The 17,099-nt window shown below is 40.8% G+C and overlaps 4 protein-coding genes across 4 annotated transcripts in view; 1 reads left to right on the top strand and 3 right to left on the bottom strand.

Moving 5' to 3' along the window:
* Window positions 1-3,100, bottom strand: bnip1a (BCL2 interacting protein 1a). Its single transcript, XM_026358327.2, has 6 exons — window positions 2,791-3,100; window positions 2,124-2,216; window positions 1,917-2,008; window positions 1,672-1,776; window positions 1,347-1,465; window positions 1-1,073 (listed from the first exon to the last, which is right to left on the bottom strand). Exons 1-6 carry the CDS (start codon window positions 2,869-2,871, stop codon window positions 877-879), a joined length of 687 nt encoding a protein of 228 aa, XP_026214112.1. The 5' UTR covers window positions 2,872-3,100; the 3' UTR covers window positions 1-876.
* A 136-nt stretch (window positions 3,101-3,236) lies between these two features.
* Window positions 3,237-5,384, bottom strand: atp6v0e1 (ATPase H+ transporting V0 subunit e1). Its single transcript, XM_026358328.1, has 4 exons — window positions 5,165-5,384; window positions 4,698-4,745; window positions 3,743-3,866; window positions 3,237-3,608 (listed from the first exon to the last, which is right to left on the bottom strand). The coding sequence occupies exons 1-3, from the start codon at window positions 5,266-5,268 to the stop codon at window positions 3,773-3,775; spliced, it is 246 nt and encodes an 81-aa protein (XP_026214113.1). The 5' UTR covers window positions 5,269-5,384; the 3' UTR covers window positions 3,237-3,608; window positions 3,743-3,772.
* A 1,803-nt stretch (window positions 5,385-7,187) lies between these two features.
* On the bottom strand, window positions 7,188-10,489 carry rpl26 (ribosomal protein L26). The gene is made up of 4 exons (XM_026357791.1): window positions 10,394-10,489; window positions 9,462-9,633; window positions 9,229-9,369; window positions 7,188-7,353 (listed from the first exon to the last, which is right to left on the bottom strand). The coding sequence occupies exons 2-4, from the start codon at window positions 9,627-9,629 to the stop codon at window positions 7,225-7,227; spliced, it is 438 nt and encodes a 145-aa protein (XP_026213576.1). The 5' UTR covers window positions 9,630-9,633; window positions 10,394-10,489; the 3' UTR covers window positions 7,188-7,224.
* Window positions 10,490-11,452: 963 nt separating this feature from the next.
* Window positions 11,453-17,099, top strand: part of ppp2r2ba (protein phosphatase 2, regulatory subunit B, beta a) — a 35,569-nt gene continuing 29,922 nt past the window's right edge. Inside the window, exon 1 of the mRNA XM_026357790.1 lies at window positions 11,453-11,790. Within this exon, the coding sequence (XP_026213575.1) occupies window positions 11,712-11,790 (79 nt within the window). The 5' untranslated portion in view covers window positions 11,453-11,711. The remainder of the gene's footprint in view (window positions 11,791-17,099) is intronic.

The following is a 17,099-nucleotide window of genomic DNA, read 5'->3' as shown; positions in this document are numbered from 1 at the left end:
TAGTATTTGATTTCTTTTTATTTTTAATGCATTAATAAATTATACCTTACAGTAAGAGTACAGTATTTCATAAATAAAACTGACATAAAAAAAACTTTTCTGATATCAGATGACAAAATTGTCTGGTTAAAACACAAGTTATTTAGGAACATATGAAAAGAAGTCGCTACAAAAACATGTTCGTCCCCTATTGCTCCCAACCACACACATCCTAACTTGACTTTTTCAAGTCACACACATGTATTGTAGTTGGCAATAAACTACAATACACAAAGTGGACGAGTGGTTAAAATTAATTTACATCATTTTCATTTTCCAACACTTCCTTTTGAAATTAAACTGACTCTTTTGGGTATCGTGGTTTTACCATAGTTTTACAAAATCAACAAATTTTGAGCATTCTTAACAAAATAGAAAGCAAACATGTTCATAAAATGCACTTTCTGTATGTCAAGAACCTGCGTGTATAAATACTGTGCATCTGTGGCAAAAATTAGAAGCTGGATCTTTTACAGCAATGTGTGAAACATCCAGTCCATTGCAACGTTACTGCACTGCACTACTCACTGAGAGACAGACATCTGACAAGATTGTTACCTACAAGTACATTGACTTTAATGAGTTATTCCCTTTGGATGATGAAATTAATGCAGAGCAAAAACCTTTTCATAAGCATAACACAGCATGGAGCTGTAGGTACGGAGTTGCTCCCTGTGAACTATATGTCAGCGAGTGGTCCACATTCCACTGAGCAGCCACTAAAGTATAATGTGTATGTAATATGACACACAGCATTCGAAGTTGTTTAAATAATTTGAGCTGACTACGGAAAGTACTGTATGTCGTTGTGGGAGTCCCTCTTCAGAGGCACCTGGTCTACAGGAAGGGGAACAGTCTCTTCTTAAGGATGTAGAGGACTGTAGCGAGGAAGAGGGCGAGCGCCAGGAAGATGAGAAGTTTGTCAGTGAGCTCTCGGCGGTTGTACTTGGTGATGAGTTTCCTCCCGAGCTGAATGGTCCCCGTCATGGTCTTGAATTCCTCATTGGTCTCTTGGATTGTCCTTGAGGAGGTTGCTTTAAACAGGAGAAAAAATTGTTTTTAGCGATAGAAGGTTTTATAATATTTATTCTATACAGTGTGCATTGAAACAGTTAAAATCATTGGCCACGTTTTCAACCAACCTATATGAAGTATCCAGACGCAGCAAACAAGCACACATGTACAAAACTAAAATAAACAACCATTTTCTATTTAGCATATACCCACAGCATAAATAGATCAAGTTCCTGGAGATTTGCCAAAACCCGGTTACCACCCTCTTCACTGCAGAAGAGTCTTTCACCGACCTAGTGACGTCATTGTGTCCTCACTCTGCTGAACTTGCTGGGCCATCATCCGGCTGATGCTCATAAGATTTTCTGTTATGTCACTGCTTGTCTGAGCCAGGCCCTCTTTGGTCATCTTCCTGAGACATACATACATACATACACAACAATTAGCTCTAATCGCTCTAAGTGTCATAGTGCAACTTTGAGGTATCTCATAAAAAGACTGTAGAAAAGATGTCAAAATAATGTATTTCGTCAACTTACAATACTGATTGAATCTAAAATGTTAAGTAGACATGAAGAGCTCTCTGTCTCTGAAAGTCTTAGGAGGCTGTCGGCTCACCTCTGTCTCACAGCACTATCTACTCCACTAAGAAGTGCCTGCTTTTCCATATTGTCGATGGAGAGTTTGCTGGCCAGGTTAGCTTTCCTCCAAGCTGTCTGGTTACTGCAAAATACACAAAAATGAAGTAGCCGAAACTAGAAGGTCACATTTGTCACAAGTTTAGAGAGGACACATGCTGTATACCAATTCACCAGTTACAAAAATGAAGGTACGTTAAATGATGTCACTCATACAGACATTACCTCAGCATCTGTTTTTTGTGTCCCTCTACCTGACTGGACAAAGCTTGCTTGTCTGACTCTTTGTCCTGTTCCATGGCCATCTGCTCTAAATCCTGAAGAAGAAACCTTGTAATATGAGTTTCCTGTCACGAATATTATGATAAAAGTAAACGCAGTAGGTGAGGTTCTGTGATATTCAGAGAAAAACTCACAAGCAACATTTCTCACCTGAATCCGTAGTCGAAGGTTGTGAAAACTCTTTTTCACATCTGCGTTCAGTTCAGTCAGCTTGCTCTGAGGGCCTGAGCACTCACTAACATCCTGGTGAGACATGGCAACAAGTCTGAGAGTGATCTGTGCTTTCTCCAGAGTCATTTACTGGTGGATCTCTTTTGCTGCTGTCTCAGGATGAACTAGAGCAATTTAAGCACTTTGAAATTAGCCTGGTTTTCATCCACATCTCTAATTTGTTCACTGTTCTGTCTATCTATATTATACATTAATTATCAGGCAAATAATTCAGTTATATCACTACTGCTAGCCAGCCAAACACCAGATAAAGGTGCCCCAAATAAATAAACACTCGCAATTGAAAAACCTGAATTAAACTTTGGTGACAATCTTGTTGTTGTGATTCAATTTTCTTACAATCGACAATCGAATAGTTAATTCAACCTATTTAAGAACATCTTACTAGCTAAGTGAACTAAGCTAATAAACCTGTTAACACAGAGTCTTATTTAAACTAATTCAACAGTTTCACCGTCCGACTGCACCAGAAAACACCGGGTGTAGCTTTAATGTTAGCAGACAAAACAACGGCTCCCACAAATGACAAGTTTAAAACCCGACAGGGACGTGGCACTCTGTAATCTTACCAAAGAAATATTCGCACCTGGATGAGAGCTTTAATTTCCAAGTCATACTTGAGTATTTCTTGTTCACATATTCGGACGTGGACATCTGAGGACGCCATGTTGCCAACGTAGTCGGAGCGAACTACGGGAAGCAGGAAGGAAGGTTTGAACTTCGACTTTGCCCGAAACACTAAAGCGAACTAGTTTAATAAATATGAAGCAATATGTAGACAACATTAAATAACACAAACATTAGAGACATTTACACACCTCACTGTAACAAACGTTTAATATAAATAAATGCCTATTCGTGATTTGTTCATTATTAATAACAATAGCATCTATTCTACAAGTGAATATATATATAGCAAATATCCAACATTTTATTAACTACAAAAACCATGTCATTACGATCGACAAGGCAAAAGTACTAAACTTTACTTTTACTTAACTAAAGTTAAACAAATTCCAAAGATTGCAAACAAACAGACTCAGTTGTAACTTTATTAATTTACAACTACTTACACACATTATTAATAACAGGCAACACAACATCACACTGAACACACCACACATCCACTATTCAAAGGCAAAGTCATTCATTTTAAGGAGAGCATTAAACAGCACATACATTATATAGGAACCAAACAACACAAGGGGAGACTGCTTTAATTTAAAGTAAAGCACATTCAGTGAGATCTCTCAGAAGTCTTTTTGGGAATCATTTTTGTACAAGGCACCAGTGTGGGCATCACTCAATCACACAAGGATCTTAAGGCGATTCAGAAGGAATAATCTCAGTGCGAAGTGAGGAGCAACGGTCCATTGGCATGCAGCGGTGTCAGGTCCTCCCGTCCTGACAAATTACAATAAAAGCCATTTTAAGGAACACCGAGCAAACACGAAACCAAATTAAATACTGAATATACAAAAGTATAGTATCTATAAGATGCATTAATGCAGAATGTTTGTTGGATGCTTTTTGTTTACCTGCATGGGTAGGAGTCCTGGAACTGTAAATTAAGGCCAGTGATGGCTAAGGTACCAGATGGTGTCATTGGACAGGGCAGGGCCAAACAAAGGGTTCAGCTGGGCAAGGAATGCTATCAACCAGCTGATGATAGACAGAAAGGACATTAATGTTCACATGAGTCGATGCAAAACTACAAAGTTGCACATTGAAAGTTTATCCTTTAAAACTCAGTGAGGTGGGTTATTTCTAACAAACTAGGTAGTACTGAATTCAGATATTTGTCATGATACCTCAGTTCATGCATTTGTTTAAGTTTTTCTACATGACATTCAGCTGAATGTCTTTGGAAAGTAACCTCTCTTGGTTGCAACACTACTTTGTCTCTACTGCCCTCTTTTGCTCATATGACATGAAAGACGACACCATGTACTCACTAGCAGCTAACTTTGTGCAACTGTGTATACATAAATAATTTGTCACAAGAAAGAAACATGCATTGATAGTACTAACTCTAGTGACAAGGTTTGTTTAGTGTTAAGTTGATGGCGCACACAAGAACATGAACATGAAGTCAACTTACAAAAAAACAACTGAATCACTGTGCAAAAGAGTTCACCTTGCTTTATAATTTATCATGCGTAGACTGCAATTATGTTCTCACTCACTGTTTAAATAAAATACTAAAGAATTCCTCACATATTTAATAGAGCTCAAGGTGACATTGTTAGATATCCTGGTTTGTCTGGCCATCAAAACATCAGTTTAATATCATCACGTCGAACAAAGAAAAGATGTAAATCCTCACATTTGAAAGACTGGAGCAAGGTAATGTGAAAGAGGCTTAATAAACGAATAATTTTAGCAATTGAAGTTGTAGACTTGTTGTCCCTGCAATATTTGTGATCAAATAGGTGCACATATCTGCTAATAATACAACATAATGTTAGAGAAAACCTGGTGCACAATACTTACAACAAGTAGCAGCAGACTGCAGTTAGCACCAGCATTACGACTATAACTCTGTGGACATAGAAAACACATCAGGTCATTCAAGAGCTAACACAGGTTTACCTCGTGATTCAGCTGACAAACGGAGCAAATAGGGGAACTTGCATTTTCCATAGATGAGTACATTTACTGTGGGGTTTAAATGCCATTAATAGACAGTACAGAGTTATGTAGAGATGTTAACATTTGTTATATGATGAGTTATTAAACATGAAGCTTCCCGTGACCCCGAGGAGAAACGCTGTCTAATTAGCTTGTTAGCTACTTTAATAGTGCTTAATAGGAACAAACGTTACTTCACAACTTTTACATTTCTTACACTGTTCAGGTTACAACTTTTATCAAGTGGGAGTCACAGGACAACAATAAAACACAATAAAACTTAGCTAACCTTAGCCAGCCGAAAGCTAAAGTGAAGCTAACAAACTTACCCTCTGTTTGGTCCTTTGGGGATAAAAAAGGGCACCACTCCTCCGACAGCGGCCCAAAACAGGGTCACCACACATATGGGGATCACAAACCTCAGTTCAGCCATGTTGGCGAGGTTTAAAATCACAAATATGGCAGGTAAGTGGTGTTACAAACTTCTGCTCGGAGACAACTGCACTGTTGAACAACTACACGACGGCGACAGAGAAAAGTGAGCGGCAGTCACATGACCAGTGAGCAAAGAGGAAGTAAAACACAGAGTCTGGTCTGAGGGGGATCTCGGTGTTAAAACTATAACAATTTTCTTGGATATCTAAGAAGCGGTTCTAGCACATTTCCACTATTTTAAATTATATACTGATTGATATAAAGCTTTTAGTAAGTTACACTGCTTATAAACTATTTATTTGGACATTTGCAGGATCCCTAGAAATAAGTTTGTTTGTGGGGAAACAGTGACACCTACTGCTCGTTTAGTAAAACGTCACAAGTTACTAATGTCAGCTCATAACACAAGACAATTTTAAAAAATGTTCCAAAATGCACTGCTCCAAAAAATTAAAGGAGCACTTTTTTTTTTATTATTATTAGAGTAAAGCATCAAGTCAGCAAAACGTCTGGGATATTGATCTGGTCAGTAAAGTAGCAGCAGTTTCAGCGGCTCTGGTTTCATTGAGATTAACAACAGGTGAACTGCTGTCCAGCTCCACCAGGATGTCACATCAGTATGTGCCATTGTCAGAAGGTTTGCTGTGTCTCCCAGCACAGAGAAGAGTCGAGGAGACAGACAGTTACTCTAGGAGAGCTGGATTAGCACCAGACACACAGATCAATAGAATTGGCGGGTCTGCCCTTGGCTCCCCCGTGCTTTTTCAGATGAAAGTAGGGTCACCCTGAACACGTGACAGATATGAAAGGTCTGAAGAAGAAGAAATCCTTGGACCCACTGTCAGACCCTGCACTGGTGCAGTGGGTCTTTGGTTGCTCCTGGTGACCACAATGCCTGGCCTGATGTGGTGAGACCAGGCATTGGGAGGATGAAGGAATTGACATCATTAATTGACCCCCATGGTCACTTGACCTAAATCCAATAGAAGACCTCTGGGACATTATGTATTGCACCATCTAATGCTGCCAGGTTACACCTGAGACCAGAACTGGGAGGAGACACCCCTGGGCATCATCTGTCGTTTCATTAGGAGCATACAAGTACGTGGGTGCCATACATAGTACTGAGTACAATTTTAAGTTGCTGGAATGAGTATATAATATATAATTCAGTAAAATGGACTAACGTGCTGCATAATTTTTTCACTTTGATTTTCAGGGTGTCTTTGAATTCAGCCCTCTGTAGGTTGAGAAATTTAATTTCTATCAAACGATCTGGAACCTTTTCGTTCCTAACACATCCAGTGATTTTTTCCCCCCATTGAAATCTGATGTTTCCAAAGTGTCCCTTTCATTTTTTGAACAGTGTACATTAATCCAATTTTAATGCTACTTGTATAGCTCTTCCCTAAAAGCCTGTAGTTTACATTCAAATGGATAAGGACATATTTAACCCGCCTAATGCAGATGGAGCTTTTGGAGTGGCCGACTCAGACCTCAACTCAATAGAGATACTGTGGCATAACCTCAGGAAAGCTGTTCACACCAGACGACCAAAAAATATCACAGAGCTGAGGCAGGTTAACACTGTCATTGTGCAGGTCTAATTCACATCTGTAGGAAATGCATGCTTGAGGTTAGTGCTGCTAGAGGAGGTTCAACTAGTTATTAAACTGTCACATCACATCTCTCTGTATATTATATTGGAGTATTCAATAAAACATGAGGGACCATGACTTTTGTGAAAATCTGATCACGTCATGATCAACTTAAAGCAGAAAACCAGGAAATTGCATATAGTAGTTATTTTCTCTTGAGACTATATTTGAAAGAAATTTACTTACACCTGCCCAAACATCCATGATTTTGTCTTTTAACCAACTGCTGTCACTAAAACATGAGACAGACAAACTGAGGTCCATTTATACAATTTATTGATAGCAAAAGATCAATATCACTCCTGCATCTTCTCAATGGTCTCCTCCTTGTATTTGCCCTTCTCCTTTCCATCAGCGCGAGACTTGGCCTTGCGCTCCAGGATCTTTTTACGGTCCTTGTCCAGCTTTAGCCTGGTGATGACCACCTGCAAGTGAGAAAATCATTAGTCACATTCACAAAGATTCCTAATGACTAATACATATTTTGCAAAGGTTCTTAAAAAAAAAAAGTTTGTTAGACCTTAGCAGAGGTTTAGAAAAATTATGACAACTGCAACATGTACACAGTGTGGAATCACTGGAAACAGTCATAACATAACGACATGTGTTCCCACTAAACATACATATAAAGGCTAGTGGATGGAAACCCCCCTTAAAATCCAGACTAATCTGTGCTTTTTACATGCAGAGTAATTTGCATGACAGTCCTACTTATAGCAACAATGCTTTTAATTTAAATCAGAAATATCCATCTATAATCCAGTTGCACTTAATGTAGATCGAGGCTTTGGAATACAGGCCCTAAGATCTGTGCTGAAAGCAGACTGACAGGTAGACCCGCAGATCTGTTGCAACTTAAATTACTAGGTGTGGCCAATCCTAGTCCTCAAGGGCCATGTCCTGCTTGTTTTCCAACTAACTCTACCCTATCCGCTTCTGAGTATTAGGTGTGTTCAGCCAATCAGAAGTTAAAGCGCTAGAGGACCATCACAATGATCAGTGCACATGTATTGGACCAGCTGTGCCTGGAGGTGAGTTTAGGCTCACAAAGGCAGGAGCAACACTTGTACACAGACATTGTAGTGCTTGTTGATACTGCTTTTTAGCACAAGACTGTGCTGCTCTTTACAAAACACTGAAAAACTACACGCAAAACACTAGTTACACTCCTCACATAATAAAGACCTTGTTTTGCCGTCTCCTATTTTGCAAATAGATTTCACCGAAACAAAGTTTTGAATGATTTAACACATTTTCGAAGCCAATTGGTGAAGTGATTAAATACTGGTTCATACATTTGCACATCACTAGTTAACGGTGCTGTCAAAGCAGAGATGTAGTAAACATATATGATAAAGTAGGCTTTATAGTGGCTCTCTAGGCCAAGGAAAAACAAAGTGGTTCCTAAAAAGGGTTTCCAAGTTGAACATACTAGCACCAGCTTAGAACCAAGTTTATCTTGGTCTGCAGGCACAAAGCCAGTAGTAATAAATAGTACATGAATACAGGGAAGAGTTTTAAGGTTTTAGCTGTGACTGTTTTGCAGTTTTGAGGCTGCTTTTATTTGTTAAACATGCAACAATGGACTGAATTACGAAATATAATTCTAATTTTATTTACCCCCTTTACATATAGATGAGCAATAACTATGCAACACTGTAAAATGTAACTGTAATTACTTTGAAGTTTATTTATATACTGAGGCTCACAGGTTCTATATTGTATGATTCACAAAGGGAGTGTGTCCCTTACAAAACTGTGCTGTAGATTACATTACAATAACCAGGTATTTCTATTTTTCTGGCAACTACATATAGTCCATATTTAATAAACAATTTCTAATTCCAGTAAGAACACAAAGGCTGATTACTAATTAGTGTCACTCATTACTTTTACTGTTCCAGAGAATGTGAAAACCAGAGGAAACTGTTCCACATAATGTGCCTAAAAAGGCTGGCTAAAATATTTTTGTTTACAGGTTGAAATAATGCAGTCTGATAAAGCAACACTTCCATCTACAACCTCAAGAACTACAGAGTAGAATCAACACCTCTGTTAATGTACAGTGCTTCAGGAGACTGACCGCACTTCAAATCACAACAATTTTACTCGACACCAATGAGCTGCAGAGAATACATCTTGCTCATATTTGCAGGTGCACATACAACAGCTTAACGTACGTTTCCATCCACTGACATCACAAGTGTAACCCTATCTACAATTTTAGATTCACCTTTACACTACCACCTGTCTCATTCTGACTTGAGATATGCAAGTCAATTTGTGGATCTACACCTCACCTTGCTGGGGTGGATGCCAACATGGACCGTGGTTCCATTGGCCTTCTCTCTCTGAACACGCTCGATGTAGATGACATACTTCTTCCTGTAGACCTGCACCACTTTGCCAATCTGCTGGCCTTTGTAGTGTCCACGGACAACCTGTTTGTAAAGAACACAAATAAAGCAAGTCAAACAAATACTTACACCTTTAAATGTGAAATAGTGAAATTCAGCAATGCCAAATATAATACCTGAACTTCGTCATCTTTGCGGATGGGCATGGACCTCACATTGTATTTCTGGCGGAGCTCCTTGGACAGAGGGGAAGACATGATCTTCCTCCTGATGTGTGAGGGGGCATTGAAATGCCTCTTGCGGTTCTTACGGCGGGAGGATGTTACAAATGGATTCAGCTTCATGATGCTACAAAAGCAAACCAAAATAAAGGTTACAAACCCGGTGACACTGCATTGTCAGGCTACAGAACTTGCATTTACTTGGCAAACATTCTCATAACAGCTAAAAATCCTGCTAGCACAAAACGATTGTATAAAACAACTCAGGTAAGCTAGCATCGATGCTAGTTGGCAACTGCCAACTTAGACTCAAGTGCAAGTGCTCTGCATTTCAGTTTTCTTACAAGTATGTCCGAAAACACAGCACAGCCAACTTTGTGCGATCAGTACTATACTCAGTCACACTTGCTGTTGTACACACCAATTTTAACAATACTAAAACAGAGCGAGCTTGAATGTAGTACACAACCAGAACTGGATGCTAAACTAGCAACAGGATGCTAACAGGGTTAGCATAATACAGCTCACAGCAATAGTATTCTTGTAACGTACCTATAATGGCTCAATAACCTCAAAGAACAAGCTAAAAACTAAGACGAAAACTAATCAACTGCAAAGAAAGACGAATACTGATCGCTAGCACCAGGAATCAAGCGCCTTCCTTCATTATCCGCAGCCGACATGCGGATACTGATAGACCGAACAGGGTGACCGAATACTGGCAGGTTTTAATTTAACAATCTAACATCAACATTGGTTCAATAATGACAGCATTTTAATCGTGACAATGTTTACTACGTGTTTGCACAATGTCAGGGAGCCCCTTTGGTATTACACAGAGGATGGATGGCGATAACTTTAATGATTTAGCTTCCCGGATTTCTTACCCTGCCGTTTGCTCCTCTATGGCCGGCGGAAAAGAGACTCGTGTAGTACTTCCGCTGACATTAGTTCACCCTCAAGTCTCGCGATAAGTTCCCGGACTAGGTTAAAAAGCACAGAACACAGCTACATAAATAACAAAAAAACAAAATAAATAAGAGATACGGCTTTATTGTTGTATTTAATTTAACGAAAATCAAAAAATGACAAATCTAGAGTAAAGAAGCTTTAACAAACTAATTAACAAACGAATTAAAACAAAACAACACTAACATTTCCAATCCCTCATAACACTGTTAAAAGTATGTGGTTTATAACACATAAACATTACCAAAATATGTAGCTGGATGGTGCAAACAAACAGACGCATTTGTCAATGAATATGTAGCAGACATTATGGAGATTAACTGTGCAAATACTAAAAAAAAAAAAAAAATACACACACAACCACACAATGCACTTTTGAGTGCGACTTTTGATGATTTTAATAGTTAAAATAAACATAATAAAACTTAATAAACATGGAATCCTTCGTTTATACTAACTAAATGTTATTTATTTTATTTAATGTTTTTGTTTTTTGTTTTTTTGGCATCTCTAGTTGGCTGTTAATATAAAATGTTGACACCAGATGGAGCCATATCAAGTTAACCAACAAGCTGGAAACAAGTTTTGTCTATGATTCATCAACTTTGGCCTCTGCTCTTTACACCCTGTGTTGTTGTGACCTGCCCCGTTACCTTCATCTTAGGCTGCAGAGCAAAGTAGTGCGCACACATATATCAGGACAAAGTTAAGCTCTGATTCATAATTCAATCAGAGCTTCTATTTTTAATGAATAAGTCAAAATAATGTGCACACATTGAGAGCTGTTAGTCTGTGTTTGGGTAACATCTAGTACATGATCATCTAGTTTGCAGACAAACACATAAGGGGTGTTTGCAGCGGCGCACCACAGATCCACTGAGCTCCCATCCGAGGCAGGAGCGACCCCCTGTCCTGCTCTCAGTCCGCTCCACAGCCTGAACCACCGACACGGAAGAGGAGGCGCGCTGACACCGTGCGCCGTTTGCTCCAGCGGGCAGCGCGCAGTTTCACCGGAGCCTGCCGCCTGCCTGTCTGCGCTGTCTGCCTGCGAGAAGTGATGCTGTCATAAACCCCTGCGCCGCGGACAGAGAGCCTCTTCCCATCTCGCACACATCGCCCCCCCCCCCCCCACCCACCCCCACCTTGTTCCTCTCTGGCTGGCTGTCGCGGCGGCAGTGCGGATGTGGAGCCCGCATCGCAGCGCTCTTCACCCGCCGGAAAGCACTGGAGAAGAAGATGAAATGTTTTTCCCGTTATCTCCCGTACCTATTCCGCCCTCCGAGCACCATCCTGTCCTCCACTTGCCACACCGAAGGTAGGGTGGGACACCGAGGGGTTGTCAAGGGGCTGCGAGTTGCTTACTTTGAGCGTGTGACATGAATGTTTATGCTCCTTATCTGTCCCTGACATGCAGCATCCTGTGGTCTGCATGTGTGCAGAAGTTAGATTGGCCAGTTGTGCTGCTACATAGCCCTCTGCAGATTTGCCACAGTGTGTGAAGTTGTTGTAGCTATTCTGAAATCCACGTATGGGGCAGATGTAAAGATTACTGATGCAAATGACTTCAATGCTGAATGCAATGGATGGGATATTGTGCCTGTCAGATGTAAAGAGTAGCCATCCACCCCAGTCTGTCTTACTTTGCCTCTCTCAACAACACGCTGTCAACAAATAGGCCTAGCATGCCAAGAGGAGCACTCTTTATGGAGTTGCATGACAAGTTCTGGCATCCATTCACACATAGAGTAGGCTGTGTTTTGTTTTTTGTTTTGTTTTGTTTTGCTTTTGGACAACATGCATGCAACAGGCCTTTCAATTCCCTCAATGCAGAGTGTGGAATTTCCTCAAAATGCCAAATCATTTCCTTAGTAACACGCCCAGTCTTTTCACAGTTATTACCCCGTAGCTGCACAAAGTTAAAACGGTGAACTGACTCTGGCCACGATAGCAATAGACCATAAGAGCTCAATTCATCGTGCTGATTGTCCTGTCAGACGGGGGCAGCCCAGATGGGTCTGAGTGTTTGTATAACCAGCCATTTACTAGGTCATGGTGTAGAGACTGAGCCCCTGCATTATTTAGGTTTGTATGGTTGCCCTCCTTCCTGTGTGTGTGCTCTGCCCTCAGCCCTCTGGCACAGGATGGAAGATTTGGTGGAGTGAGCAGTTCAGTCTGTGGTGGTCACAGCCCCTTTACACCCTGTGGAGCTGACCTATATTCTCTATATAGTATATATATATAGATTTATATATATGGGGATTATTCCCCATCTTCATCCTTCTGCTAATCTTCTAAAAAAAAAAAACGTTACACGCTGCATAAATGTAAAATACAAGTTTCAAGAGTAAAAATCTAGTTATTGACAAAATATTACCCCCAAACCAACTTAAGCAAATAGATTACAAATAATAAAAAAAAAGACTCACAGAACAGCTTGGCACCAGTCCAGAGGTGTTTGCTTCTAAAAGTTTTGGAGTGAGGCTCTCCCTTCTACTCAGGCAGAGAACTCAGGATTATTAAGTTTTGGAGCATTGTCATGTATCGTAAGCAGAGTGTAGAGGATCGAGCAGAGTAGGGGGAAGGAGGGCACAGTGCATGCTGAAGCTGAAGTTGCACGTTGGAGTTTTAATGTTGGGGATGTAAAATTAAAGCATCGTTAAAGACAGTTGGTTAGAGCATTATATCTTTGCTTATGCGTTGTTCTGCCGTGACGTTTGATGCGACATAGATCAGACTGAGATGTGAGCTCCTAGATGTTGAGAAATGGGGTCAACAAACCATCTTTCTGTCCTCCTTCACGTCCACCTCCTCTCTCTTAACTCTCCCTTTCACTGGCCAGCCCTCTGCCCGAGACCAGGGAGTGGTACAATTATAGAGGAAGTGATAGATCAGTAAACATGGAGCTGCAATGCTCAGTAACATGATCCTGACCTGCCCTCTGAGTGGAGAGACATGAAACAACTGTACACGGAAAGCACAAGTGAGATATGTAGAATCTCGTGTGCTGGAGGCCAGCGGGGCATGATGACACACAGGAGATGACCTTGGAAACATGATGTGTAAAAATGACAGACCACCACTCCTATGCAGAGTCCACTATATGTGTGCACTATGTGTGTGTGTTTGTTCACAACTTAGGCAATGCGCTGTCCGTGCTTAAGAGAAACTAGCTGCTCAGTGTTTGTTTACGCTTGTGTTTGCACTTCCTGCCATGACCTTGTTACAGTGATTTGCCCTTCCGTTAGACCTGCTGGTCTCGAGGAGCAGGTTTGTGTATCCTTGCAGTCCTCCTCAGTCTTCTCAAGCCTCCTCCCAGCCCCCCATCAGCATCTCTTAGGATTCATGTCCGCTCCAGCTGAGCAATGTTCACCCCAGGGAAGATGAGTGTGCAGTGCCCATCTTAGTGGAAAATATATTATATAAGTCTGGTACTGGACCATAGTGTGTGTGTTCTCATTGTTTATCTGTGTCATTGTGGAGAGCAGTGTGCCGGCATCGCTCTGATTCACCTGGGTGCGGCCTCAGATGGATACAGAGTCAGCTTTTGACTGTTTGTTGTCTTTTAAATGTGTACATTGGGCCCCTGTATAAGTTTGCACAAACCTCTATGTGCCTCTTACATATGTTTATGCTTATATTTTCTCCATTTTGTCCCGTGGTTTTCTCTTTTCTCCAATTTCACATGAGTCTGTCAGTTGTGAGGTGATGGATTAAGTCTTAAAGGTGTCTGATGGGTGTGCATTTGTTTGTTTGTGTGTCTCGCTTTTTTGCTGTCTTGTGTTTGAGTCAGGGAAAAATGTTCGTCTCCAACTGACACCTCACCACATCTCAGGCTGCCATCAATCAAAAGCGCCAGCTCTGCCTCGGCTTGCCTCGTCTTTCTTCTTCTTCTGGACGCGTTGTCTGAGGGAAATTCCAGGATATATTAATTGTTTGAGTGTGAGAGACACAGAAGTGAAATGGAGTAGTGAATAGTTATTGTGCTTAATGTCTGCAGTTGACGTTCATCATTTGTTTTGTGGTAGTGTGTTTCTATATGGTATATCTACGGTTTATCTGTGCATTGTATTGATGAGAGGAGCAGTGAGCGTCACATGGCAGTGCCTGAGGGGGACCTCTGCCGGTTCTCTGGCAAACAGTGACACTGAGTTGGAGTTCTGTGGGTGAGGAACACAGCGTATGCTTGTGTGTATGTGTTATCTTACATCCTGCAGAGTTGTTGTTATCCTGACAGACACCCACTTCACAGCTCAGAACGCACTCCTCGTAGTCGTGCAGTTATTGCATGCCTCTGGGGACAAGCACTCGGTGTACACACAACACTCAAATGAGGCGTCCACACAACCGTACACACGACTATTCGGTTTCAGTTTGGTCAGCTTTTCTGTGCAAAAGGCAGAAAGTTGTGGGACCAAAACAAAAACCGGTGAAAAGATCATTTTGGATATCTTGGGTTTTTATAGGCTGTACTTCCCTAAAGCCCACAAAACCATGATGACATCACTACAACAACATAAGGTTTTGTCAGATCTTAGAAAATGTAAGCGTTTAACAGGCTGAAGAGTACTCGCTACGATGAGCAGCTGAGCTTGATCTCTAAAATCAGTGAAGAGTTCACCTTCAAAGAGGGATGCACATGCACAGGCTCCTCATCTACTCTGCTGATGTGCCCTAGAGCAAGACTCTTTCATGCACACTTGCTTCAGATGCCCTTCTACAGCATACCCTGTGTCTGTTGGTGTTGTAAAAACAGAGACTTTCCCAGCATAGTAAATAAATAGTAAACAGCTGTCTAAAAAGTTAAAGTATGACGTTAGTGTTGTGTTTAAGGCTTTTTGTGATTCCAGCAAGTAGTTAAAACTTTATTTAATGCAGGTAACAAGGGCCACTGGTGTTTTTCTGTGTTTTACTAACAGACAGATTCACAAAGCATAAGAAGTGTGAATGTTGACATTACTAAAGAATAAATCACTTATATGACCAGACCAATAGGGTTATTTTTTCCCAGACATTAGGTGGTCTACTACTCAAGTTGTCATTAAACTGTTTTTAATTTTTATTACAGCTGTCAAATAATACATTGGTCCAGTTGATTAAGCAGTCGTCCATGAACTGCAGGGTCAGTGGTTCAGTTTTTGGTTCCTATGAGTGACATGTTGAAGGGTCATTAGACAAGACACTGAACCCTGAGTGTCTTAAATATAGCAGGTGGTCCATGAGGATTAATAAAGTAAATTAAAAACAATAAAGTCTGCTGCTCAGAGTGTCTTGGTGTTTGTTACACATTTGTGGGCAACTACTTGTACAGTATATTGCATCAGACTTTTGCAATACGAGGTCTGTGATACATCGTGAAACCCCCCTGAGGCTACCAGGGTGACATGGAGTGCAGTGGGAGTTTCAAACTGGAACCAAAGGGAGAGAAAAGCAAACAAAATGCCTTTTTGTATTGCTGCAAATAGATATTACCACACACACGTTTGACAAACAAGGAAAGGTAACACAATGTTTATAATGACGGAGTATGTACCTGTGGACTATACAATCATTTTTACACTGTAGGACTGCTGGCATGCTTTGGGAAATGATCAAGTAGCTGAGCTAACATGTGTCCTTTGAATCCAAGTGAATCTCACGAGCCTATGGGAACTTAAATGAACATGATATCGTCTTCAGCAGTGAGACAAAAACACAGTAACGGATCGGTGTCTTTCTCACGCAGCACTCATCCACGGTATCACTTTACCACAAATACTTCCTGCTAGGTCCCTACAGTAAGTCTACAGGAAAACAAGGAACGAGGAGAGCAATTACAGTATCACCGAGCTTCTCGTCACACTTACAGCCTCACAGGAGGTGGCGTATCATTACAGCAAACACAGTGCCGCAATTCTCTCCTTTCTTTATCGCTCTTTCCCAATATGTGGAGCCAGTGTAAATGTTTTGCCCCTGGCCTGTAACTTAATGGTGAGGCTGAATGTTTTGAATCCTCTGTGTTACACAGCATCGACTATACCCCTGTTGGCAGCTTTAGAGCCAGACAAAGAGGCTCCTTATCGAGCTGGGCTGCTGCGCCTTTACTCCAACTGGCAGGCTGCAGCACTGAGACACAGCTACTAGTGGGATAGGGGTATATATATAGAACATCAGGATGGGCTTCCTCTTTCCCTCTCCGTCCATCTGTTTCTGCGGTTTTTATAAAAGGTCTTGATGGGTTGAGTCAAGACCTTAAAAATGTGATGCGATCTGAAGAGCTGCAATAACTTCATTTTAACTAATGTATTGCAAAGTTCCTGCATCTTGCTTGTCAAAGCTCAAGCTAAATCAGTATGAAGGTAAAATGTTGTAATGCAACAAACAGTAACACGATATTATTTTAGAGAGATCATTAGATGTGGTGAAGCAACTTGTTAGTTTAGAGGCAACATTTAGATGCACCATGTGAATACTCTCTGGTGTAATTAAAAATAATTTCTATAATGAACCCTATTCTTCTCGTGCTTTTAATTATAATCTAAAAATGATACGATTAAAATTAGACTAACTCAGTCTAAGCTATAACCAGCATTTAGTATGCCCCAGTGTCACACACGGATAAATGCCTTTTCGTATTTGCATCCCAGC

This window comes from Anabas testudineus, chromosome 10 (genome assembly GCF_900324465.2).
Source record: "Anabas testudineus chromosome 10, fAnaTes1.2, whole genome shotgun sequence".
NCBI lineage: Eukaryota > Metazoa > Chordata > Actinopteri > Anabantiformes > Anabantidae > Anabas > Anabas testudineus.
The sequence above is the reverse complement of the archived record's forward strand: the minus strand, read 5'-3'. Positions and strand labels throughout refer to the sequence as shown.

Excerpts from the sequence above, each read along its gene's own strand:
- bnip1a (XM_026358327.2), bottom strand. The coding sequence starts at position 2,871 with ATGGCGTCCTCAGATGTCCACGTCCGAATATGTGAACAAGAAATACTC. Across the intron at positions 2,009-2,123 it reads ACCTTCGACTACGGATTCAG|GATTTAGAGCAGATGGCCAT; the intron begins GTGAGAAATGTT and ends TTTCTTCTTCAG. Across the intron at positions 1,074-1,346 it reads GGACACAATGACGTCACTAG|CAACCTCCTCAAGGACAATC; the intron begins GTCGGTGAAAGA and ends TCCTGTTTAAAG.
- atp6v0e1 (XM_026358328.1), bottom strand. The coding sequence starts at position 5,268 with ATGGCTGAACTGAGGTTTGTGATCCCCATATGTGTGGTGACCCTGTTT. Across the intron at positions 4,746-5,164 it reads CCCAAAGGACCAAACAGAGG|AGTTATAGTCGTAATGCTGG; the intron begins GTAAGTTTGTTA and ends CTATGTCCACAG. Across the intron at positions 3,867-4,697 it reads GCAGTCTGCTGCTACTTGTT|CTGGTTGATAGCATTCCTTG; the intron begins GTAAGTATTGTG and ends GTCTATCATCAG.
- rpl26 (XM_026357791.1), bottom strand. The coding sequence starts at position 9,629 with ATGAAGCTGAATCCATTTGTAACATCCTCCCGCCGTAAGAACCGCAAG. Across the intron at positions 9,370-9,461 it reads GCAAAGATGACGAAGTTCAG|GTTGTCCGTGGACACTACAA; the intron begins GTATTATATTTG and ends CTTTACAAACAG. Across the intron at positions 7,354-9,228 it reads TTGGCATCCACCCCAGCAAG|GTGGTCATCACCAGGCTAAA; the intron begins GTGAGGTGTAGA and ends TCTCACTTGCAG.